Here is a 26,380-nt window from a genome sequence, read left to right as displayed (position 1 = left end):
ACCTAGTTCCAGAGAGAGACACCTTGCACTCTTCTCCAACTTCAGGCAACCAAACTCTCATGCAGATGTTTATTCAAATAACTGTTAAGGTCTCCCCCTGTAGTTGTCAGACCTGCGCAGGCATTTCTGAATTGCTACAGTGGACACTGAGGGACACTTCCCTCATAGCTTCCCTCAAAGCTCAGGGATGCTTCCCTTGTAGCTCAGTCAGTAAAGAATCTGCCTGCAACACAGGAGACCCGGGTTCAATTCCTGGGTCGGGAAGATCCCCTGGAAAAGGAAATGGCAACCCACTCCAGTATTCTTGCCTGGACAATCCCATGACAGAGGAGCCTAGCAGGCTACAGTCCACGGGGTCACAGAGTCAGACATGACTTAGTGAGTCAACCACCACAATGGACACAATTCGGACTCAAGTCAAGTTTCCTCCAAAGGCTGTTTCTTACAAGAAAATTTGTTTACACTAAAGCAATATTCCATGTTTGTATATCATATATCAATAAAAAATATTTTAACTAAATTATTTACTCTAGAAATTTGCAATGTGCCGTTAGTTCCTGCATGATCTAATAGGAACTCTTTAGTTGTAAGAGAACATAGTGAACCATTCCTTTCAAGACAAGGAAGTTTGTCATGAAATGATCAGAACTTGTTTATTGACTATATTCCCTGTGCTGTCCATTAGGTCCTTAAAACTTATTTATTTTATGCTTATTAGTTTGTACCTTTTAAGTCCCTTCACCTATTTTGCCCTCTCCCCACCCATTCCCCTCCGGTGATCACAAATTTGTTCTCTGTGGGTCCGTTTCTGTTTTGTTACATCTGTCCATTTATATTATTTTTTTTAGATCCCACATATAAAGTGAAAATATATGGTATTTGTCTTTCTCTGTCTTATTTGACTAAGCATAATATGCTCCAGATACTTTATATATATCTGGAACATATCTATATATGGATATAGAGCATATCTATACAGCATATAGAGCATATCTATAGCCAAATTTTTATAAATATATAAATGTATATATAATATATATATTATATATATGTAAAATCCTGTGTTACAAAGAAAAAAAACCCCATCTTTTTAGCTCATATCAGAAACTTCACTGTTTACCACATATTAGATCACAAAAAAAGAGGAAAATAACACACACACATCCATATGTATGTATATATATGAGTATGTGTGTATATATCTGTGGATATATATTTATGTATGTGTGTTTATAGAAACACACACAATACAGTTAATCATGCTGTTATTCTTCAATAGTTGAAAACTGTTCATTAAGAAAAATTTTAATACTAATTGCAGTAATGACAAACAAAAAATAAAATTTGATAGATACCCTGACCATAACAAATCAAACATGAATTATGCAAATGTAATAGCTTATCTTTTTTTGGCATGTTCCTAGAAACTTACCTGGGAGCCAAATAAGCAAACAAAATTTTATCATCACAGGTAGGGTCAAGGCGAAGTAACAGAAAGAGAGAATCACGACAATTAAACATACTTCAAACACATTTTTAGAAACCACAAAGATTTTCTTAATATATACGTTATAGACTATCATAAAAATTTTTAGATAAGTATATAGTTATTGGGCAATAGATTTTATTTTTTATTTTACAGATCAAACTTCATTAGAATTTGGCTCAATAACTAACTTCTTATATTCTAGTTTAGTGAACAAATGTAAAATGAGTCAAGGAAGAGTCAAATCAAGCCTCATTTTACCAGTTATCCAAAAGCTTTACATCAGAAATAAAAACTAACCTTACTAAACAATAAAAACTACAACAATTTTCAAGTTCCACTAAATGAATTTTAAATAAATGTATACTCAAATCTAAATAATTTATCAGTATAGCATAACAGTGTCTAGAAATTAATACAAGATAAACCTATGCTTCTGCACATCAGTTTAATGCCTTTATTAACATGTAGCCCAGGGGGAAAAGCCTTTTTGTTTGAATTGTTCTTGAAATCAAAACTGACACAATTAGGTTTGCCCAACTGATATTGATAAGGTAGTGAATAATAAAGTAGCCCCACTTTATTAAACTGACCTCATTAACTTGTTTTTTGTCCAGATGGAACACTTGACCAGAACTTGTAGAGGCAATTTCTTCATAGACTCTGTATCCAATATGGCTTCTGTCATCACAATCTCCAGTAAGCACAAATACCACCTACAGTTTTTGAAAAAAAGAAGATAATTTAAAGGATTTGGGGAAATAACCATATGGTTATTGAGCACTTACTGTATATTAACATACTGCCAGGCAAGTGGGAGATATGTGTGTGTGTATGTGTGTGTGTGTGTGTGTGTGTGTGTGTATCTTCCTGATTCACACAATTTACAGGTGATCTTGAAGTTAACTTTACAAAAGAGGTAAAATTTACTTTGTCATCTATGAATCAAAGCTTGGAAATCTGACTTGTTTTGGCCATAGTTCAGTTCAGTTCAGTCACTCAGTCGTGTCTGATTCTTTGCGACCCCATGAATCACAGGACGCCAGGCCTCCCTGTCGATCACCAACTCCTGGAGTTCACCAAAACTCATGTGCATCGAGTCGGTGATGCCATCCAGCCATCTCATCCTCTGTTGTCCCCTTCTCCTCCTGCCCAATCCCTCCCAGCATCAGGGTCTTTTCCAGTCAACTCTTCACATAAGGTGGGCAAGGTATTGGAGTTTCAGCCTCAGCATCAGTACTTCCAATGAACACCCAGGACTGGTCTCCTTTAGGATGGACTGGTTGGATCTCCTGGCAGTTTTGGCCATAAGAACAAGGCAAAATGCACATTCTACTGGTTCCAAACTGATACTCAAGCTGCTGCTGTTGCTAAGTCACTTCAGTTGTGTCCGACTCTGTGCGACCCCATAGATGGAAGCCCATCAGGTTCCCCTGTCTCTGGGATTCTCCAGGCAAGAATACTGGAGTGGGTTGCCATTTACTCCTCCAATACATGAAAATGAAAAGTGAAAGTGAAGTCACTCAGTTGTGTCCGACTCGTAGCAACCCCACGGACTGCAGCCCACCAGGCTCCTCCATCCATGGGATTTTCTAGGCAAGAGTACTGGAGTGGGGTGCCATTGCCTTGTGTATTTCCACTTGATCTCTTAGTGTTTCTGCCTTGGTCATGACAAGATCATACCTAAACTAGATTACTGGTCTCAGAAAGAGGTGGAGAAACTTGCAAGGAAGAGCCAAGTCACCCAGAGCTCAGCTGAGATAAGCCAAAACCAAACTATGCCTAGATACACAAGTGAGCAAGCAGAGCCTAGGGCAACTGAGCCCGACAAACACGTGAGAAATACATGACTATTGTTTAAGTCACTGAGAGTTAGAACAGCTTGTTACTCAGCAATAGCTAACTGATACAATGAGTAATTGACTCAGACAAGATTTCACATAGGAGGTGACATTGGAAACACAGGCTTTTCTGTTAGGGCTGTGCTTTTGTCCGTTATATGGATAAGATGATAACAAATATCTTAATTAAACCCTAATCATTTCTTTTTCATATTGTGAAACAATGCATTTACATGCTATGTACAAATATCACATATCTATTTACATTAAATCACACATACATACATATTGGAGCCCTTATATATGGATCCATAATTGTAGCTGTTGACATTTGCCACACATGGGATAGTGAGAGTCGAGGCAATCTCTTACATGCTGTATTTCTTACAGCTGCATTCAGATGGAAGACTGGGGGCTAGGGGGTTGACTCCTACTCACCTGTGACTGTTTCTGCTGGATAAGCTGCAGCACCTCATGAGTGAGTCGATAATCCTTGGATCGCGCATCAGTGAAAACGTAGATGAAAGACCCAGGAAGGGAAATTTCCAAGGCAATTTTTATAGCTCCGATACTCATTTCTGGACAATCGCCACCACCCTGTTGAGAAACAATGAGAAAAATCCTATTATTTCACTAGCAGAAAAGAGATAGTTACGACAAATTGCCTTAGAAGCTCAAGAACCAAGAAAGTTCTCTTCATTTCTATTTTCTGTCCGTTTGCCACTGGATTAACCACTTTGGTTACAAGGAGATGGAAAAGATATAAAGTGACGTGGAGACAAAAACAACAACAACTGTAATTACGGATAAATAAAAAATTCACCCCAGATACACAAAATAGAAATTATTATATACTTTGTAATTAAATATTGATTGACTCCCATTCTCATACATGACTATTTCATACATCTCCTCTTCTCTTATTCTGACTCTTATTTGATGACCTTCCCTCTATTGTACTGGGAAGATAGATGCAATCAATAGAGAGCTTTCATAAACTTTTAACCTACAATAATAGTAGCCACATGCCCTGCCTTCATGGTGAAGGAATCATTTCACTCACAGCTAAGGCTAACTTCTCACCTGTGCCTAATCAAGGACATAGTTCCTGTGACCATCCCTTCTCTGCATTCCATTGTCAAAATTTTTCTTTTTACTGGATCATTTTCACCAGCAAACAAATAGACTGGTTTATCTCCTATACCCCAAGTTTCTGCTCTGATGTGACCAATCAGAGAAAACCTCCATGACCACCTTATGTAAAGTACAGCCCCATTGTAACTCTTTTCACTCTGCTTCATTTTTACTACTAACACATAATTTCTGTGTTTTATTTGCTATTGTATTAGGCTCAAAATAGGCTTCTCAGATGGTGCTGGCAGTAAAGAATCCACCTGTCAATACTGGAGATGCAAGAGATGCAGGTTCAAACTCAGGGTGGGTAAGATCCCATGAGGAGGGCGTGGCAACCTATTCCAGTATTCTTGCCTGGAAAATTCCATAGATAGAGACTGATGGGCTATTGTCCATGGGGTTGCAAATAGTCAGACTCAACTGAGCACACACTACTACTAGGCTCAATATATCATCCTAAACAAAAACAGCCCTCGCCCTAAGAGGAATTCCTGCCACATATATTTCCTTCAAGCACAGATGAATTTAAAGATAGAACTCAGCATGCTGTGTGTACAGTGTTAGACATTATAATTTAAACTTAGGACTATAGCCTACTTATATTATCATGTCATCAATGTTTTTTTCAAAATCACAGCTTTTAATGATTGTGAAATATTCTGTCTACATCCCATAATTTAGTCAGGCATTTCTCTACTGTTGAACATTAATGTTCTTTCAAATCTTCCTCTATTTTAAAGATATAAATACAAATCTATCATAGTATATCTATAATATATATTATATATTATAGTAATTTTATATTTTTTTTCCTCATGTTTCCTTAGCAGATATCAATAACTATAGGGCCAAGGAATGAACTTTTAACCAGGATGTTTTGAGCAATGAGTAAGTGCTTAAACCCCCTGCTAGGATTCAGGCACACAGATGAAGAAGCCAAAGCATCTTGTACTTAAGCAGCTCATGCCTACAAAAGGCAGTCAAATAAACAGCAGGGCAGCTTGGGAACATTTTGGGGTGGGAGGGCTTGTGATTCCACAGTCCACCAGAACCCAGTAAGAGTGAGCTCTTTCTCAAAATGAAAAGAATTACTTGATAAGGTTTTATTCTAAACTCTGGAAATTCTACTTGATTCTCCTACTGTGGCTTTCCCTAGAGTCCAAACAGTCTTTAATTTTGATACAGATACACTGAGCACCAGAGGTCTCAACAGGGTCATACAAAACCAAACATTAGAACTGTTTACCCTTTAGTCTGGACCACCTGAGCAATCTTTTCTTGCACTGGATCCCACTCAATGCTTTTGGCTTTTAAACATCATCAGTGGAATGAGTTGGAACCAAGCACCAACTGTTACAAATTACTTCTGAAACTGAGACACACTTTACAATGTCACACATCAAAAATCACGTCATTAAATAGTAGGGGGCTGGATACTGTAGTGACTTTCGAGAAGATAACAGCTATGGACTCCCAGAAATTTTATTGAGTTAGCAGGTCCTTCTATTTTTGCACTAAATGTTTCCTATCCTCTGTTACTGATAATGCATTTTCACAGCATCTAGTTTAACAAGTGATACTGTTCTCAAAAACTTGTACACATCTATCTTCAGACTGTACCTACCTCCCAAATTTCAATTTTCTATTTACAATTGCTTTTTAGATATCTACTTCTAGATGTTTTACAGGTATCTACAATTCAGGGCATCTACTATGGAACTCTTTATATTTTCCTCAACCGTATCGTCCCTATTGTGGGTACTGCCTGCCTAGAGGTTTAGTTCAAATCCTGAGTCACCTCTGACCCCGCCCCCGCCTTCCTTCACCTAATCAGTGGCCAAACCATTTTCCTTCTACATCCATTATGAATTTGTCCCCTCCCTTCCCCTTTACTTCCTACAATTCACTCTTCTTATCATTAATTGTATTACAAGTATAGCCTCCTATCTAATCTTCTGCTCTTCCGACCACCAAATTTTATATTTCCTGAAGTAAAGAGCTGCCTAGATCACATTCCTACTAAAATCTTTTATTAACTACTGTGCTGGATCAAATTCTCTCTCTAGCTTTCTATCTCCTGATGCTCCCTCTTCAAAAACTGCTTCCTTGGTAACTAGACTTAACCATGATAATCATCGTGAAATGTAGAGAAATATTAAATCACTATATTTTGTAACAGGAATTGTGTTGTAGATGAATTACATTTCAGAAACAAATGAACTCATAGAAAAAGAAATCAGATTGTGGTTACTAGAGGCAGGGGGAGGGGGAACATAATGAAGGTAGTCAAAAGGTACCACCTTGCAGTTATAACTAAAATAAGTACTAGGAATGTAAGGTACAACATGGTAAATATAATCAACAGTGCTGTATGTTACATATGAAGGTTGTTGAGAGTAAACTTGGTTCTCATCACAGGGGAAAATGTTTTTTTTATTTCTCTGGTTTGACCTTTGCACAAAGAAATATAAAACTAGAGATATCTCTCTGGTTTTGTATCTCTTTGCGACTCTTTGCAACCCCATGGGTTGCCAGGCTCTTTTGTCCATGGAATTCTCCAGGCAAGAATACTGGAGTGAATTGCCATTTCCTTCTCCAGGGATTGAACCCAGGTCTCCTACATTGCAGGCAGATTCTTTACCACTGAGTCACCAGGGAAGCCCCTATACAGTGCTGTATGTCATAATAATTATACCTCAATAAAAGCGGAGGAAAAAAATTGCTTCTTTTAATCTATTTTCTATTCTTTAATTATGCCCCTTGCTTCACACCTTAATTCCTTTAGTATTTTCAATTAAATTCTCTTTCTACTGTTCCATCTCAACCATCAAACATTCCTCACCGATGTGTGCATGTCTAAAATCTTCCATTTTCCAAAAGCTCTTTGATGGCAGTAATGGTGTGCTAAATCCTGAGTCCTCAGATCATAGCATTTGCTGACATACAGTAATTGCTGAGTAAATATTTGTCAGATTGAACTATTCTCCAAGTTCGAGATAATATGCCTTCCTCTCTTGAAAATGTTCTCTTTTCTCCCATTCAGATGTACTTTCTCACTCACTCTTCAGATGGACTCTAATTTGTTTTCTTCTTTATGTAACACATTTTCCATGGCAGAACAATTATTGGTGGTTGGGGGGGGGGTGGGGGGGGTTATTGCATATAGCAAATGCCCTTGAATGAGCATGTGTGTACTAGGAAAGTGGGAAATAGCTACTGGGCACGTTGGTAACTTTAGTAGGTTGGCTAGGAATAATTTATACTTGTAGCCAACTTTGTATATCGGTAATGAATATCCTGGACTGCTCAAAAATTTATTAGATTCCTATTGTATTTTCAGGCTTCCCTGATAGCTCAGTTGGTAAAGAATCTGCCTGCAACGCAGGAGACCCCGGTTCAATTCCTGGGTCGGGAAGATCCACTGGAAAAGGGATAGGCTACCCACTCCAGTATTCTTGGGTGTCTCCTGTGGCTCAGCTGGTAAAGAATCCATCTGCAATGCAGAAGACCTGGGTTCGATCCCTGGGTTGGGAAGATCCTCTAAAGAAGGGAACGGCTGCCCACTCCTATACCCACTCTGGTATTCTGGCCTGGAGAATTCCATGGACTGTGTAGTCCATGGGGTCGAAAAGAGTCAGACATGACCGAACGACTTTCATTGTATTTTCACAAGCTGAAGCAAAAAAAAAAAAGGAAAAAAATTTCTCAGTTGTACTTGATACTGTGCATCTGAGTATAAATCACTATATAAATTATCCATTTCACAGCATTTGTTAAGTGGCCAAGTATACAATAATGCTGTGTGCTAAATAACTCTAGTAGAGATTAACTTGTTTTTTTTGCTGTCATCTAGTATCAAGGGCGGAGAAGGCAATGGCACCCCACTCCAGTACTCTTGCCTGGAAAATCCCATGGACGGAGGAGCCTAGTAGGCTGCAGTCCATGAGGTCACTAAGAGTCGGACACGACTGAAGCGACTTAGCAGCAGCAGCATCAAGGGCCTAGGAGAAGTCATCTGTCAGCGGGCCAAAAATCAAAATAGCTAAGTCGTATCCAGAGACACATACTAGGAATGGCAAGAATGATGAAAATGCTGTCCAGTTACTGAGTGAAGAACAATCTCTGAGCCACCTGACTTGCATTCAAATTTATCCTAAGAGGACCTCAGGATGTTCATCCCTCAGCATCATCCAGGAGTAGACTCTAGAGACTACTAGAATCCTTGGAAGTTTGTCTATCTCATCGTACAAGCAGGTTCCTGAAAAGAAAAATAAGTTTCTTTTGTCCAAAAGAAGTTAAAATGTTACAGCTTTAGAAAAGCCTCTAATACTTGAGTCTAATTTTCTAATCATTTTAAATCATAAATAACCACTAAAATCAGCAATAAAAGGAAGACTTTGGTTCTGTGCTATCTATTATCATAACTTCCCTGGTAACTCAGACGGTAAAACGTCTGCCTACATTGCAGGAGACCCGGGTTCAATCCCTGGGTCGGGAAGATCTCCTGGAGATGGAAATGGCAACCCACTCCAGTATTCTTGCCTGGAAAATCCAATGGACGGAGGAACGTGGCAGGCTACAGTCCATGGGGTCGCAACCAACAGTTGGACATGACTGAGCAACTTCACTTTCACTTTCTTTTCATTATCATCACCACTAACCAGCCGTATGTGACTGAGCACTGAAAATATGGTTAGTGAAACTAAGGAACTGAATGTTTCAATTAATTTAAATTTAAAAACTGAAGAAGCACTAATTCTTTATCCTGATGACATGGTAAAATGATAACATTTTAAATATAATGGATTATATAGATGATTAAAATTATTTTCAACTGTTTTGTTTTTTAATTACCTATGTGGCTCACATTCTTTTTGTTGGACAGCACTGCTTCAGAGTAATATGTCTGGTTTAGTTATGTAGGCTGCATTCTAGACTGTTATTTCTAAGGTTGTTGCTTTGATCTGAAAGTCTTCCATGAACTTTGCCTTTATGAAAAAGTTACCAGAAACAAAATTCAAGCTGCTTTAATTTCCTAAGGGTTAGGAATCAAGCTAAAATCTACTCCAGAAATCTGTAAATCATTTGCTTCATTTAAAATATATGTGTTATATATACACAAAGTTTATAAATAAAATTTGTACATATTTATATAAATGTATAAAATATCTCAGAAACTTAACTCACAGGATTGCTATAATGTTTCCCAAGTAATTAACTGATTTTCTGATCATTAAATTTAGCTAAAAGGCAGATTTGTCAGAATAGGACTAAAGAGAACCATTGTCAAAATGTCCAAGGTCCATGCTTATAAATACGCCGCACAAGTCATATACTTTGGTTAATTTGTGTCAAACTCATGTACAAATTATAAAATTAGGACAATAGGATTGTGACTGAACTATAAAAACAAACTGTTTTCAGTTTCTAGTTCCAAACTTAAAAGGTAGTCCTTTAAAAGTCTTAATGTTTTCTGTTTTTACCTGCATAACAAGTAAAAATCTAAAATAATATTCTATAAAACATTTACAGTGGAGAAATTTAGAACTGATGAACCTAAACCTATGAAAAGTCTCATTAATTTAACTGACACTTCTGTTGGTAATAAGACACTCTACTTGTATTAACTCAGTGGATATCAACTCTGCACCAAGCACTGAGACAGCAGTGTCTCACACACTATGTTATTTACTCTCTACATCAATTTATGAAGTAGAGATCATTTCTAGCACATTTATTGACAGAGCACTAAATCTTAAAAACCCCTCTCCCAGAATCACACAATCAGTAACTAAAAGAGCAGGGATTTGAACTCAATTTTGCCTGGCCTGAGAGTCTACACAGACTCCACCGAGGCATTTAGTTTCCTTCATCAACTTCCGTGACCGCAAGTGTCTTATCAGAACCACTGAAAAAGCAGAAGAAAGATTCGTGTTCTCCTGATGCCCACAGAATATTGTGCTTTCTTCTATTACAACATTCGCTGACTTGTATTTATAAACTATCTGCTTCCTCCCACTAGATCACTGCTTCAAGGGGAACTCAGTATTCCACTGTTGCTTGATGAATGAGTGGATAAACAAATGAGTAGTGGGTAAATGGGTGAATGAGACTGTACAAAGCAATCTTGACAGAAACTACACATACTTACTTGCTATATTCAGTCTGAGCTTACCCAGGCCTGCTACTGCTACTGCTAAGTCATTTCAGTCATGTCCGACTCTGTGCGACCCCATAGACGGCAGCCCACCAGGCTCCGCCATCCCTGGGAATTCAAGTAATAAAACTCCAGAGCTAAGTCTCCTAAGAATGCAAGTGCCAAAAGCTGCTCTTTAACTAAGCAATACATATATGAATATGCATTGTAGTATGTAAAACTAACTCCCCTAAATCGATTGCCTTCCCCCCATTTTCTCTCTCCCCCTCCCTCCCTGCCACCCTCTACCCGCTTCCCAACATAAGGTCAAATTTTATATTTATATATAAAAACAAACACAGCAATGTATATGTATCACATATAAACCTGTAAACATACATGAAAATGAAGGCTGTGATGATATAAAGTTGCATAATGTGTTGAATTGCATAATTCCCTAAATATATGTAAGAAGGGCCTGACTCTGTTAAGGTTGTGTTTTTATTTAAACTCTGACACATAACTGATTTGTATTAGTAGGTTCATGCATCATTTTGTCTTTATAATTCTACTGATGGCTACAATTGATCACGTTGCCAAAGACACAAAGAGAGAAAAAAAATCAGAAGCATGCGACCTTCCACGGGAAACTGCTCTTGAGATCAAAGGGGAAAAGAAAACTGTAACTTCAGAAATACAGTGATAATTATGTTCAGAAAATAAATTATTGTCAAAAAAGATTAAATAAAAATGAACAGAAATCCTATCAGTCAAGGGAGTAATAAAACAGATTACCATGTAGTCTTTTCTAAATACAAAACAGTGGGGAAGTAGTACTGGAATAAACTGAACCTTTAAACCCTGACAGGCATTAAAGAAAAATCAAGTCTCTGCCCAAAACCTAATGGGAAAATTGCTCATCAAACAAAGGATCAGAGAAGGAAGAAGATTAATCTCAAAGCGGGCCTTTGCCTATGCCTTATTATTTCTCTTCCAGACCATTTCAATTCTATTCTCATCATCTATTTTCAATGGATTAGTGCTTGTACCAATTGTTTTCCAGTTACGCCTAACTCTAAGCAACCAAAAAAATGAAACATTTTTGGCAGGTTCATTTCTGAGTCCAAAAGACTGCCCGTTGGCATTACAACATTGACCCTTATTCTAACATGGCTACCATTTACTAAGCCTAGTTTCAGAGTGCAATTGTATTCCTTTCACATGGAACACCCGTGGTTTTGAATGTCTTATTTGCACAATTTTCCCTTTATGTATAAAATTTTGGAATGAAACTCCGTTATAAACTGTACAAAAGTTTACAACCCTCAGTTCACTTTCTAAAAATACAGTCGTGTGATTCTATAACCAAGAAAACAGAATGTACATGTGGAAACCATTAAATTACATTGAATTGAATTTAAAGTTGCTTCCAAGCAAGTATGAAATAAATCAGAATGACTGTAGAATCCTAATGCATCAGTGACATTTGGTCTGCATCACTTGTAGAAAATATGGCAGGGATGTACTAAGAGACAGAATATTTCAGAGTCCAGACTTCAAATCCCCATAATCAAAAAAAGAAGATGCCACATTCCAGGCAGTCCACCATGCTGCCTTTACTAGGCTGAAGAAGATGGAATCCAAACCAAGGCATCAAAGAACTGCTGACCTCAGTTCCAGGAACGCTGAAGCTTAACAACAACAACCGTTTCCAGGCTTTCAGGTTATCACTTATCAGTAGTAAGGGTCTAACTCTTCTGAAACTGACCTTTCCATTTATTGGAATTTATTTCATGTTGAGCCTTAAGAGGATATTCAGTTCACTTGCATGGAAACAATATTAATGCGTATATATGGAATCTAAAAAAATGGTATAATGAACCTATTTGCGGGGCAGGAATAGAGACACAGATGTAGAGAACAGGCTTGTGGACAAGAGGGGGAAGGAGAGGGTGGGATGAACCGAGAGAGTAGCACTGAAATAGCTACACCAGTATGTGTAAAACAGATAACTAGTATGAAGTTGCCTGTAACACAGGGAGCGCAGCCTGGGGCTCTGTGATGACCCAGAGGGGTGGGATAGGGGAGTGGGGTGGGGGAGGCTCAAAAAGGAGGAAATACATGTGTACTAATGGCTGATTCGTGTTGTGGTATGGCAGAAATCAATACATTGTAAAGCACTTATCACCTCCAATTAAAAATAAATTTTAAAAAATGTTAAAAGAATGTATACGCCAGGCACTTGATTAATAAGTCAGAAAATACTGTGCCTTCATACTTTAAAATATTTCAAAAGCTGCATAATGTACATGAATTATAATAGACCACGGTCCTTCCACGTCTTCCCAGGCGGCACTAGTGGTAAAGAACCTGCCTGCCAATGCAGGAGACATAAGAGGCCTGAGTTCAATCCTTGGATTGGGAAGATCCCCTGGAGGAGAACACGGCAACCGACTCCAGAATCCCATGGACAGAGGAGCCTGGTGGGCTATAATCCATGGGGTTGCAAAGAGTCAGACATGACTGAAGTGACTCAGCGTGACACACATGGTTGTTTCGAGAGGAAAACAGCATGTAAATAACCAAGCACAACAAAAATACCACCATAGAGCTTCTCGTGATCAGAAGACATATAGACGTGTTCAGGATTAACTCTAGGCGAAAATGCAAAACTACAAAAATGATACCTTGGAATTCTCAGAATACACTTCAGTAATTCTCCTCTTCCCTGATACTTAGAGAAGTCTATCCTTTTTCAAGCATTCTGTACCTTTCTATTGGGACCTTGTTCTTTTCCCATCAGATTAAGACACTGCCCTGGTTCCTGGTTGGAACAGGACATCCCAGGCAGCTTCAGTGGTAAGGCATCCACCTGTCATTGCAGGAGATACCGGTTCCATTCCTGGGTCAAGAAGATCCACTGGAGAAGGGAAAGGCTACCCTTTCCAGTATTTTTGCCTGGAAAATCCCAAGAACTGAGGAGCCTGGCAGACTACAGTCCATGATGTGACAGAGTCAGACAAAACTGAGTGACTAAGCATCCACACACTGGTCTCCTATCAGATGGCTCTCCTGTTTGCTCAGTGAGAAGGAGCCAGGGGAGGACAAGCGCACCAGCAAAGAGGTCACTGTAGCTAATCATCTTTGCTTATCTGAGGACTAAGCTTTCACCTTGCTCACACTTCCTCAGGAAGGCTTTCTTTCTCCCTGTCTTCTCTCTGCTATGACCCTTCTCTACCTTTGGACTTCCCTGGTGGCTCAGACGGTGAGAGCTTCTGCCTACAATGTGGGAGACCCAAGTTCGATCCCTGGGTTGGGAAGATCCCCTGGAGAAGGAAATGGCAACCCACTCCAGTACTCTTGCCTTGAAAATCCCATGGATGGAGGAGCCATGGACGGATGCTACAGTCCATGGGGACACAAAGAGTCGGACACGACTGAGCCACTTCAGTTCCACTTTTCTCTACCGTTCCTCTGAATTCCTCAGGCTCTCCTTGCCCACTAAAATCTCTTCCTTTCTGTTCCAACATTCACATGTGGATTTTATGTTTCCAGCATAACTGACATTACCTGTGTTTCTGAGTAACTGAGGAAGTTGTACTGTTGTGATTCTTTTTACTTAAGGTGATAAAAATATATTTCTACTGTGTATATTAGGTCTGGACAAAAAATTATCAACAGAATATACTTTTATTAATAAAATCATTATAATGTATGAACATTGCATTTATATGGAAGTTGAGATAGACAAGTCATTATTCTTAGAACTAGTAAGTAGTCACTAAGCAAGACTGGTTAACTAAGAGCTACATCATCTCAAAGGACGAGACTAATACATATAGACAGTAGCTACCTGGGGAGTTTTTTTTCTTTAAATCAACATGAATAAAGAAGAATGGAGACTTAGTTTAAAATTTATATATGGAAACCTGAGGGACTTAGCTGGTGACTGGACCAGTAATCAACAGTGGGATATGCCTGCCCAAGAAAGTCCATATCAGCCTCGAACACCAACAGAGGGTCCCAGACACTGCACACAGAAGGCCCAGGTACTGTCTGGTGAGACAGGCCAGTGCTATCAAATCTCTACCTGATGTTAGAGATGCCTGGGGTACTGATACGTGTCTGGAAGGGCTCCCAACAACTGACAGGTTAACTGAGCAAATAATACTCAAAGTCAATACCGAAACCAAGATTCCACAATTCTTGAGACTTTTTCAACACCTAAGAAGAAAAAAGATGGCTTCTTGAGAACTGCTTCTGATCAAGTTGGATTGAGAAGATTAACTCCTTAATTTGATTAAAGAAATTAATTTTTACTTTAAAAATCTTTAATTTTCCATTTTGTTGAAAGTGAGGTTTATAGTTTTTTCTCTAGGAGTCTAGGCTTTAGATTAAACAAAATTCTCCCAAGAAAAAACATTTTTTCCTCCATCCTTACCATCACCTCAAAAGAGACAAAATCAGGTACAGTACTTATTGTGGGGAATAGAACAATCCTTTGGTTGGCTTAATAGCATGAATGGAATAAATCCAGGCATCACAGGTCAGTAGACTCTTCTTAAAAATGTTATTTTTTCACATGTATTTATTTTACTCCACAATGACTCATGCATTTACACTTAAGAATGTATCCTTACATGCACACTCCCAAAAGAACATCAAGAAATGCCCCATTGCAATCCACCCCCAACCCATGTTAAGCATCTGCATATTCTGCTTTGAAAATGCAATCCAACAGTCAGAACACCCTTCTATACTCTCTTGTCCTTTGAAGTTCATGCAAAAGATCATTAAGAAATCAGCTAGCTATTTGCTTCTGAACAGGGTACTAGGATGGAAGTCTAGAAAGAGCCAATTATTCTCACTCAGTGCCCATCTTTAGCCCACATCCTACTTCCTAGAGATATAGGATTGTTTGTCCCTCAGAAAATTTAGTCCTCTAACAGAAAACTCCAGCAACAAACTAAAGTTTTAATAGATGCTTCAATCAGGCCCAAAGAAGCCTAACTCTAACAATAAAAATGATCAAAACCAGCTATGAACACAACCGCAGTATAAACATTACCTTTCAATCTCTTAAAATGCACTCTGCTCTTGTGTCTCTCCAAGATGACTGTGAGGTTCCACTTAAATAAGCTTACCACATTAAGTAGCAAGAAAACATGCTGAGCAAAGGAAGTGATTTTCAATTTACAGTTAACTGTGTCATTTGCTGCTCAGTAACTTTAGGTGAGCCAATTACTCAAAGTGACTGATGTAGAAGAGGAATTTTATTTTCTTTAGGTAAAACTGTTTCATTGAGAATGAGGCAGTCCTGCACCTACATCTGTCTTTAATTCTCTACTTTCCTACTTTGAAGTAAAATACAAAGAGAAATGAAATAAATAAATGTTAATTTGATTAGCTTACTAAGGTTACTTACACCAATATTTAAAAGGAAAGTAGCAAAGTGAGAAAGGACACTGGCTCGGACATTAAACACTTCCACTTTTGAAACTGCTCTTGCTACTTGCCAGTCTGACGACCTGAGGAAAACATGTTATCTAATACCTCAAAGTCTGAGTCTCTGAATTTGTAAAAAGGAAGATTAATAGTTGTGTGGGTTTGAATTGAGAAGGTGACTTTAATAAAACACATGTAAAATCTTTCACAAGGTACATGTTCCATAACTGTTGTCCCTTCCTGGTGGAATCACTTGGATAATAACTGTTGTCCCTTCATGGTGGAATCACTTAGATAACTGTTATCCCTTTATGGTAGAATTACTTGGATAACCGCTGTCCATTTACAGTAGAATTACTTGATGACTATCTTTTCTAAAAGACTACTGGAGTACCAGAGACAGTAGTAGTAAGAGTAGCAACAATAGCTAACATTTATCAAGCCCTTACTTTCAATCAGATGCTGTTCTACTATTCTTGTAGCTTTTACACATATCGTGAGTTGCATGCATTTGGCTCCTGTCACTTTCTTCCCTAAATGAAACACGTCATTCCTCCTGTAAAAGTGTGTATATATACACTGATAAATATGCATTTATAAGAAATGCATATTAAGAAAACTTAAGTGGAAATTGAAACTGCTTTCTTCAGTGGAATCACACCCAACACCAAACATAAAAATCATACCTTTTATAACTCTACATTATATCCATGTGTGTGTGTATGCACTCAGTTATGTCTGATTCTTTGTGATACCCAGTAGACTGTAGTCTGCCAGGCTCCCTTGTCCATGGGATTTTACAGGCAAGCATACTGGAGTTGTTTGCCATTCCCTTCTCCAGGGGATCTTTCTGACCAGGGATTGAACCTGTGTCCCCTGAGGCTCCTGCATTACAGGAGGAATCTTTACCCAGTGAGCCATCAGGAAGCCCACATTATATCTATGCTAACATATGATCCTTTCCCTCTTCTGGTTCTAGTCAATTTCTTTTCACTTTCTTAAATTTTTGGTTATATATCAGTTTTGCTTTTTAAATTCATATAGAAGACTTCTATAAATTTAGAAATGAAAAGGACACTTCTACATAGTAGCATGATTTGGAATACCTGAGATTAAATAAAATGTATACTGAATTGGCATCATAAACCAGCATTATCTCATCCTCAGTTTTAACAGTTTTTGCCTATCTGGCCATGGTTTTTCATAGTCTCTGTTGGCAGTTAATTTTAACATCAACTGTTCCTATATTATAGTAAAATATTTTTTCCCTTAACTTTAGTTTGTCTATTTACTCTTCTGTTCCAGTTAAAGAATGACAATAATTGTATCGAGCCCTAATTCATAACTCTATCTTGTTTCTGTGTGACAAGCTAGTTCACATATTTTTACTTATTCTTGCTTATATCAAGGTCAATTTTACTTTGTTTTTTTTGGAAAGAAACTGAGAGGTAGGAACATTTAATACAATTCATACAGTACATTTATAATGGGTATTTAGCACAGATTAGTTGTGCAAGTAGATTCAATCTGCTTTTCTCTTAAGGAGAAAAATATAAAAACACCAGGGGCCTCCATGGTGCTGTGCTCACTCACTCAGTCATGTCCAACTCTTTGTGGGCCCATGGAATTTTCCAGGTGGACCCCACCAGGCTCCTCTGCGCATGGGATTTTCCAGGCAAGAACACTAGAGTGGAATGCTACTTTCTACTCAAGGGAATCTTCCCAACCCACGGTGCACACTCATCTCTTGCATCTCCTGCACTGACAGAGGATTCTTAACCACTAGCACCACCTGGGAAGTCCAAGAGTCTTCATATTTAACACTAAAAATGTTGACATAGTAAAGGTAAACCTTAGTGGGCTTCCCAAGTTATTAAAAAAAAAAAAAGAACTGAAATTTGTTTGACATCAAAAAAATTTGATGGTCAATTTTATTAAAAGACTTCTCAAAGAAAAATTAATTTTATGTGAAGCATTTCAATTCTGGGGATCAATAGTAGAAATATCTTACTTTTTTACATTTCAAATGTTTGACTAATAGGCTTTTTTCTCGATAAAATATTTGAATAAAAGAGTATCATTGAAAGCATATCATTATCCAATGTGATACACCACATTAACAAATTGAAAGATAAAAACTATATGATTATCTCAATAGATGCAGAGAAAACCTTTGACAAAATTCAACATCCATTTATGATAAAAACCCTGAGGAAAGCAGGCATAGAAGGAGCACAGCTCAACATAATAAAAGCCATATATGATAAACCCACAGCAAACATTATCCTCAATGGTGAAAAATTGAAAGCATTTCCCCTAAAGTCAGAAACAAGACAAGGGTGCCCACTCTCACCACTACCATTCAACATAGTTTTGGAAGTTTTAGCCACAGCAATCAGAGAAGAAAAAGAAATAAAAGAAATCCAGATTGGAAAAGAAGTAAAACTCTCACTGTTTGCAGATGGTATGATCCTCTACATAGAAAACCCTAAAGACTCTACCAGAAAATTACTAGGGCTAATCAATGAATATAGTAAAGTTGCAGGATATAAAATTAACACACAGAAATCCCTTGCATTCCTATACACTAACAATGAGAAAACAGAAAGAGAAATTAAGGAAACAATTCCATTCACCACTGCAATGAAAAGAATAAAATACTTAGGAATAAATCTACCTAAAGAAACAAAAGACCTATATATGGAAAACTATAAAACACTGATGAAAGAAATCAAAGATGACACAAATAGATGGAGAAATATACCATGTTCATGGATTGGAAGAACCAATATAGTGAAAATGAGTATACTGCCCAAAGTAATCTATAGATTCAATGCAATCCCTATCAAGCTACCAACGGTATTTTTCACAAAGCTAGAACAAATAATTTCACAATTTGTATGGAAATACAAAAAAACCTCAAATAGCCAAAGCAATCTTGAGAAAGAAGAATGGAATTGGAGGAATTGACCTGCCTGACTTTGGACTATACTACAAAGCCACAGTCATCAAGACAGTATGGTACTGGCACTAAGACAGAAATATAGATCAATGGAACAAAATAGAAAGCCCAGATAAATTCATACACCTGTGGACACCTTATCTTTGACAAAGGAGGCAAGAATATACAATGGAGAAAAGACAATCTCTTTAACAAGTGGTGCTGGGAAAACTGGTCAACCACTTGTAAAAGAATGAAACTAGAACACTTTCTAACACCATACACAAAAATAAACTCAAAATGGATTAAAGATCTAAATGTAAGACCAGAAACTATAAAACTCCTAGAAGAAAACATAGGCAAAACACTCTGACATAAATCACAGCAGGATCTTCTATGACCCACCTCCCAGAATATTGGAAATAAAAGCAAAAATAAACAAATGGAACCTAATTAAACTTAAAAGCTTTTGCACAATGAAGGAAACTATAAGCAAGGTGAAAAGACAGCCTTCAAAATGGGAGAACATAATAGCAAATGAAGCAACTGACAAAGAATTAATCTCAAAAATGTACAAGCACCTCGTGAAGCTCAATTCCAGAAAAATAAATGAGCAATCCAAAAATAAGCCGAAGAACTAAACAGACATTTCTCCAAAGAAGACATATGGATGGCTAATGAACACATGAAAAGATGCTCAGTATCACTCATTATCAGAGAAATGAAAAACAAAACCACAAAGAGGTACCATCTCACACCAGTCAGAATAGCTGCTATCAAAAAGTCTACAAAATGCTGCAGAGGGTGCAGAGAAAAGGGAACCCTCTTACACTGTTGGTGGGAATGCAAACTAGTACAGCCACTATGGAGAACAGTGTGGAGATTCCTTAAAAAACTGGAAATAGAACTGCCATACAACCCAGCAATCCCACTGCTGGGCATACACACCAAGGAAACCAGAATTGAAGGAGACACGTGTACCCCAATGTTCATTGCAGCACTGTTTACAATAGCCAGGACATGGAAACAATCTAGATGTCCACTGGCAGACGAATGGATAAGAAAGCTGTAGTACATATACACGATGGAATATTTCTCAGCTATTAAAAGAATGCATTTGAATCAGTTCTAATGAGGTGGATGAAACTGGAGCCGAAGTAAGTCAGAAAGAAAAACACCAATACAGTATATTAACACATATATATATGGAATTTAGAAAGATGCTAACGATGACTCTGTATGAAAGACAGCAAAAGAGACACAGATGTAAAGAACAGACTTTTGGACTCTGTGGGAGAAGGTGAGGGTGGGATGATTTGAGAGAATAGCATTGAAACATGTGTACTATCATATGTGGAACAGATCATCAGTCCAGGTTCGATTCATGGAAAAGGCTGCTCAGGGCTGGTGCACTGGGATGACCCTGAAGGATGGGATGGGAAGGGAGTTGGGAGGGGGGTTCAGCATGGGGGACACATGTACACACATGGCTGATTCATGTATGGCAAAAACCACTACAATATTGTAAAGTAATTAGCCTCCAATTAAAATAAATACATAAATAAAAGAAAAAAAAGAAATTATACAGGAAAAAAATAAACTTCGTAATGCAAAAAAAAAAAAGCATATCATTGTCAACATCGTTTTCTAAAAAATCAACAAGCTTTATAGCTTCTTATAAAGAATGTGACCTGAGACAAGACTTTGCAATGCATATTCACAAGGATATTAATTCTCAAAGCACTGTGTGATTTGAATACCATTGTTGTCATTTATCGTCCCTTCTTTTCCCCAGAGAGAAACCTCAGATGCTTTCTGTACACGCTACTTTTCTGTATCCCAAATGAAAGAAGATGCACGAAAATGAAATTAATGTTATACATTTAATGGTTTAAGTTTAGTGATTTCTCTTACATTTTTCTTGTAAAATTTTAAATTGCTTTTTCCTCAAGTTAATTACCTCTACAAGAAAAATAGCTGAGTCTGGTGAAAAGTTAATGGGCAATTATTTAATTTACTTCAAACTGCATTTCCTTTTCTTGTTTTCAAAACAAATATGAAAGGAATATTTTCAAAGGTTTCTTTTCTAAAAAAAAAAATCCAAGTTAATTGTAATAAAACAGCCATCCTTGTTGCTCTTCATATCAGTTATTTGGGAGGAGTTACTAAAAATATTAGAAGAGGAATCAAAAAAGGGTCTGGAAATTACACACACACACACACACACACACAAATTTTAGTACCATACTAAAATTTTATGAAATTCCTGAATTTTAGTTTCTCAGAGTGGGTTATGAAATAAAATATTCTCTAAGCAAACACTGAAGAGAAAACAAAATACATTCTTTAGGTCAGGGTTAAGTAATGATATAGCTTAGTGTCTTCATATTTGACCTTTACTTGATGAAAATTTTTGCCACTGATTAAAAAAGGAATAATTCACCAGAAACTTTGAAAATAAAAATACTTCCATGGTATCCCCAATGCTTATAACAGTGTCCAATTTTGAATGAAGAGAAAAAGTAAATATTTGATTCCATCCCTGGCTAGTTGTTCTAATTAAGCATCCTCTTGTATCTCAAGACAATGTAAAAATAAATCCTTAAGATGCAGCCAGTACAGAGGAAATCTCCAGAGAAATGGACACCAGCTTTCATTCCAGGGAAGGAAGAAAGATTATTTTCTTGAACAGAGACATTATGACTCTACAGAGTATCTGTATCAAGTTCAGTTCCAGAGGTTGGCTGAGGAGGGCTCTGGGAAGGGAATCAATGGAGTACGATTAAGGACCATGACCCTCCACCCTGGAGACAAATGGAGCAAGGAGGATCTGAAGATCCCTTAGAACAAAAGAAGGGGAGAGGCAGGAAATGAGGAAGTGCCAGGTCTCAATGAGAATGTAGGCATTTGCATTCTGGCCAGCTTTCTAAGAATATATCCCAGATGAATTCTTGCAGAGGGGAAAAGAAATGAATGCAGTAAATCTCTTCCAAACATTCTTTCAGCTAGAAACCTCCATTACATGGCCATACCGAATCTTTATATTACAAAAAGTGATAATTAGATTTTTAAGTATCTTTTGTACCATCAGGTAAAGTTTGTATTGTATTTTATATAGTTTCACTGTTACATATACATTTTTAAAAGAATTTACGCTCATATGACATTCATTTATTCAATAGCTATTTAAGTCCACTCTCCTGCAGACACTGATTCTTCCCATGGTAGACCAGAGGCTCAATGAGAGCTGTAAGGCTCTTGCACTCAGGAGTTCATGATAAAACACCAGAATATAAAAATATAAACAATTAGGGTAATACAATTTTTAATTCCTGTGTTCCACATACTGGATAGAAATTTTTATGTAAATTTTCTTTCAAAGAATGTGGACATCCAAAGTGGAAAAGAATTTGCTATATCAGGGGATAGAAAAGTGAACTGTAAATAAGTATTGAGATAATGACTGAAAAAGAATGATATGAGAAAGGAAACAGAGGATTAATGAGAGACATTATCAGAAGAAATTTAATAAAAGAAAAAGAGACAAGGGATAACTATAAAAACCTACTTAGACATTTATGAAACATAATCCAATTTAGCATGCAATTTAAAAATAGAGACAGGCACAATGAAAGAATCGCGATGGAATACATATTTGGAATGCCAAACTCCTGAGTTTTTTCACCCTGTGCCCCAATTATGCTCATACCATATATAGTCCCAACTGAACTCATGCACTCAACAGTGAAACCAACTGAAGTATTAAACTTCAAACTCCAATCTGAACTGTTAATTTGTACACAGTGGTGGTTTGTTCCTTCCTTCCTTCATTCATTCTTCCATTCATTCTATATGAGCACATTCTATATGCCAGGCATTTTACTAAGGGATTCAGTGATTAACTCAATCAGACATAATCTTTCACTATGAAATCCCAACTACTTTGTGACAGAAAGAGGCCATGAGATATGACCAATCCTGGAGGACAGGACGGGATTCTCTAAGGAAGTGGTATTCCAGATGAGATTTTGAAAACAGGATTTTAAACTCGATTAAAGAAGCATGGACATGAGGCCAAGATGAAGAACAAGAATTTCCTATGCAAAGAGATGAGAAGGAAATGGCAACCCACTCCAGTATTTCTGCCTAGAGAATTCCATGGACAGAGGAGCCTGGTGCGCTACCATCCATGGGGCCACAAAAAGTCGGACACGACTGAGTGACTAAGACACACACATGCAAGGAGAGCAGCACATGCAAGGGCCCCACGGGGAGACAGGTGAGGATCCAGACACAGGAGACTCTACGCAAGACCCCTAGAGCAGATCTCAGGCCCAAGGGAGACAGTGGCTCCAGGAACGGCTGACAGGTAGACAGGCCTCAGGTCACTCAGGAATTTGGGAAGACTTGGGTGAAGTGAGCGTAGGAGGTGAGTGGACAGGGTATTAGAGGGGAATGTTGAGAGACTTTTTTTTAGATCTTTTGTCTGCTGGTCAGAGTAGAGAAAGGCCTGGAAAATCAGAGCAAGACTAAAAGCAGAGAAATCACTTAAAAGCTTTTTTGCATTAATTCAGCCTAAAGATACAATTACGACCAACCTAGATAGCATATTAAAAAGCAGAGATACTACTTTGCCAACAAAGGTCCATCTAGTCAAGGCTATGGTTTTCCCAGTGGTCATGGATGTGAGAGTTGGACTGTGAAGAAAGCTGAGCACCGAAGAATTGATGCTTTTGAACTGTGGTGTTGGAGAAGACTCTTGAGAGTCCCTTGGACTGCAAGGAGATCCAACCAGTCCATTCTGAAGGAGATCAGCCCTGGGATTTCTTTGGAAGGAATGATACTAAAGCTGAAACTCCAATACTTTGGCCACCTCATGCGAAGAGATGACTCATTTGAAAAGACCCTGATGCTGGGAGGGATTTGGGGCAGGAGGAGAAGGGGACGACAGAGGATGAGATGGCTGGATGGCATCACCGACTCGATGGACATGAGTTTGAGTGAACTCCAGGAGTTGGTGATGGACAGGGAGGCCTGGCGTGCTGCCCATTCATGGGGTCGCAAAGAGTCGGACACGACTGAGAGACTGAACTGAAAGATACAATAACTGGGACTATGACATGCTAATATTAATTAATGAAAGTCAATTGATATAAAAACTATTAAGAAAGTTAAAAAACCAAGATTTGATTGATGGTTTGGAGGGGAAAAGATGTGTATATTAAGGATGATTCAGAATTTTGGTGAATAACCAGGATACTACAGGCATAATTCACAAAGATAACAAACAGAAGACAAAGAACAAGATTTAGAACCATATTAGTAGGAGTGGCGGAGAAGGCAATGGCACCCCACTCCAGTACTCTTGCCTGGAGAATCCCATGGACGGAGGAGCCTGGTAGGCTGCAGTCCATGGGGTCGCTAAGAGTCGGACATGACTGAGCGACTTCACTTTCACTTTTCCCTTTCATGCATTGGAGAAGGAAATGGCAACCCACTCCAGTGTTCTTGCCTGGAGAATCCCAGGGACGGGGGAGCCTGGTGGGCTGCCATCTATGGGGTGGCACAGAGTCAGACACGACTGACGTGACTTAGCAGCAGCAGTAGAAGGAGTGGAAAGAGAACATCTGTGAGTTTCACTTTGGAGTGCCATTGTGACATCCTGGAGACTGACTGATGGGTCTAATTCTCAGAGGAGAGTTCTAGGCTAGAAATGTATTTATGTGTGTATGGATGATTTTTCCTAAAGAGAAAAAATAAAAATGAGACAAATAAATGGGGCCAGTTTGCAAACCTACTAGGATCCTAAACATTTAATGGCCAACTGGGGGGAATGAGCTGCCTAGGAAGCTTAAGAATAGTGGGACGAAAAGTGAAAGAATGTGTAAAGGAAGAGAATGCCTCAAGATGAAGGGAGAGGCCACTTCTCTGGGTTCGCACAGAGTCAGACATGACTGAAGTGACTCAGCAGCAGCAGCAGCAGCATAAAATAGTATAAATAAACTAAAGAGAATCTCCTGTAGCACATGAACCCTACTCAATACTCTGGGGTGACCTAAAGAGGAAGTAAAAACAAAAAAAGAGATGATATATGTATATGTACAGCTGATTGATGTTGTTGTACAGCAGAAACACAACACTGTAAAGTAACTGACCTCCAATTCTTTAAAAAAGTAAATGGGAAACCTAAAGCAGTTTTTAAAAAAAAAAAAAAAAACAGCGTGAGAGCATTAAGATCCTGAGAAAGCCAAGGAGTTGTGATTAAGTAGAGAATGTGGATAGGATGGGTATCAAATGCATGTGGATTACACGTAAGGTATGAGGAAGCCAAGAGCTTCCATTTAAATGTGCCTGTGTGTGAAACAGTAAGTGAGACAGCTTGCTCAGAGTGGATCATTAGCCGAAAATGGTCCATAGGAAAAGGGCAATGGAATACAGGTTTAAGAAGAATAGCTAAAGTTTGCAACTGTCACTGGGAGGCGTGGGAGATATAATTGACCAAAGAAACAGAACCGGATCATGGGAGTATTGAGAGTCCAGTGGAAGCAGGTGGCTGTGTATTTATAGTGAAATCAACCTGCCATATCGTGAGACTCCAGTGGCACCTGGCATAGTCATTTTGGTCCTTCAGGAATGAAGTTTTGCCTTTTGAACAAAAAAGCAATGGACAAGAAAAAAAGCTGTGTTTTTGACATGACAAGACTCTGAGCTAGATTGGAAGAAAGTGAAAAAAGGAGACTCCGAAGGCCTGGGAGACAGGATAGGGATCACTGGACTGGAATGTTTGATGAGGGTGAAGAAGCAGTTACAGTAAGACACTGTAACAAGCTTGGTGGACAGATGGTTGCGGCAGGAGATTAAAAGCTTGAATGAGTGACCTGAGAGAAAAGAATGAATCGGGTATTTTGCCTGGGGAATCCCCATGGACAGAGGAGCCTGGTGGGCTATCGTCCAAGGGGTTACAAAGACTTGGACATGATTGAGCAACTAAGCACAAACACACAAGGTTCAGAGGGTGTGCGGGAATAGAAGACTGAGACAGAGGAAAGGAAAGGTCACTGAAGACCAGGTCAGGAACTGAGAGCAGAAGGTTCTGACAGGTCATTCCAGTCACTGTGGAGGTGCCCTGGAATGATGGCAGCCCTAAAGGGGACAGGTAGCCAGTGATCCAGTCACCAACAGCTTCAATGAGCAGTGCCCAAAAAGACCTATAGGTGATTGCAGCAGAGACCATCCATGGGGGACAGGATAGTAAAACAGCCTCAAAGAAGCAAGTTATTAAAAAAAAAAAAAAAATCAATGGATTTGAGAAAAATGACCTCAACGAGGAATGAGGAGAAGGTACATGTTAACCTTATCTCCAAGTCCTATTTTTCAGGATAACATTTCAACCAACT

General features: G+C 38.4%; 1 protein-coding gene across 3 annotated transcripts in view; it reads right to left on the bottom strand.

Moving 5' to 3' along the window:
* The window catches only part of HMCN1 (hemicentin 1), a 538,929-nt gene that overhangs the window by 389,365 nt on the left and 123,184 nt on the right, over positions 1-26,380 (bottom strand). For all 3 annotated transcript variants that reach the window (XM_019976773.2, XM_070768574.1, XM_070768576.1), the window contains exons 3-4: positions 3,766-3,924; positions 2,080-2,202 (exon numbers count right to left, since the gene is read on the bottom strand). In XM_019976773.2, coding sequence (XP_019832332.2) covers positions 2,080-2,202; positions 3,766-3,924 — 282 coding nt within the window. The remainder of the gene's footprint in view (positions 1-2,079; positions 2,203-3,765; positions 3,925-26,380) is intronic.

The sequence above is a fragment of the Bos indicus genome, chromosome 16, assembly GCF_029378745.1.
Source record: "Bos indicus isolate NIAB-ARS_2022 breed Sahiwal x Tharparkar chromosome 16, NIAB-ARS_B.indTharparkar_mat_pri_1.0, whole genome shotgun sequence".
Lineage (NCBI taxonomy): Eukaryota > Metazoa > Chordata > Mammalia > Artiodactyla > Bovidae > Bos > Bos indicus.
The sequence above is the reverse complement of the archived record's forward strand: the minus strand, read 5'-3'. Positions and strand labels throughout refer to the sequence as shown.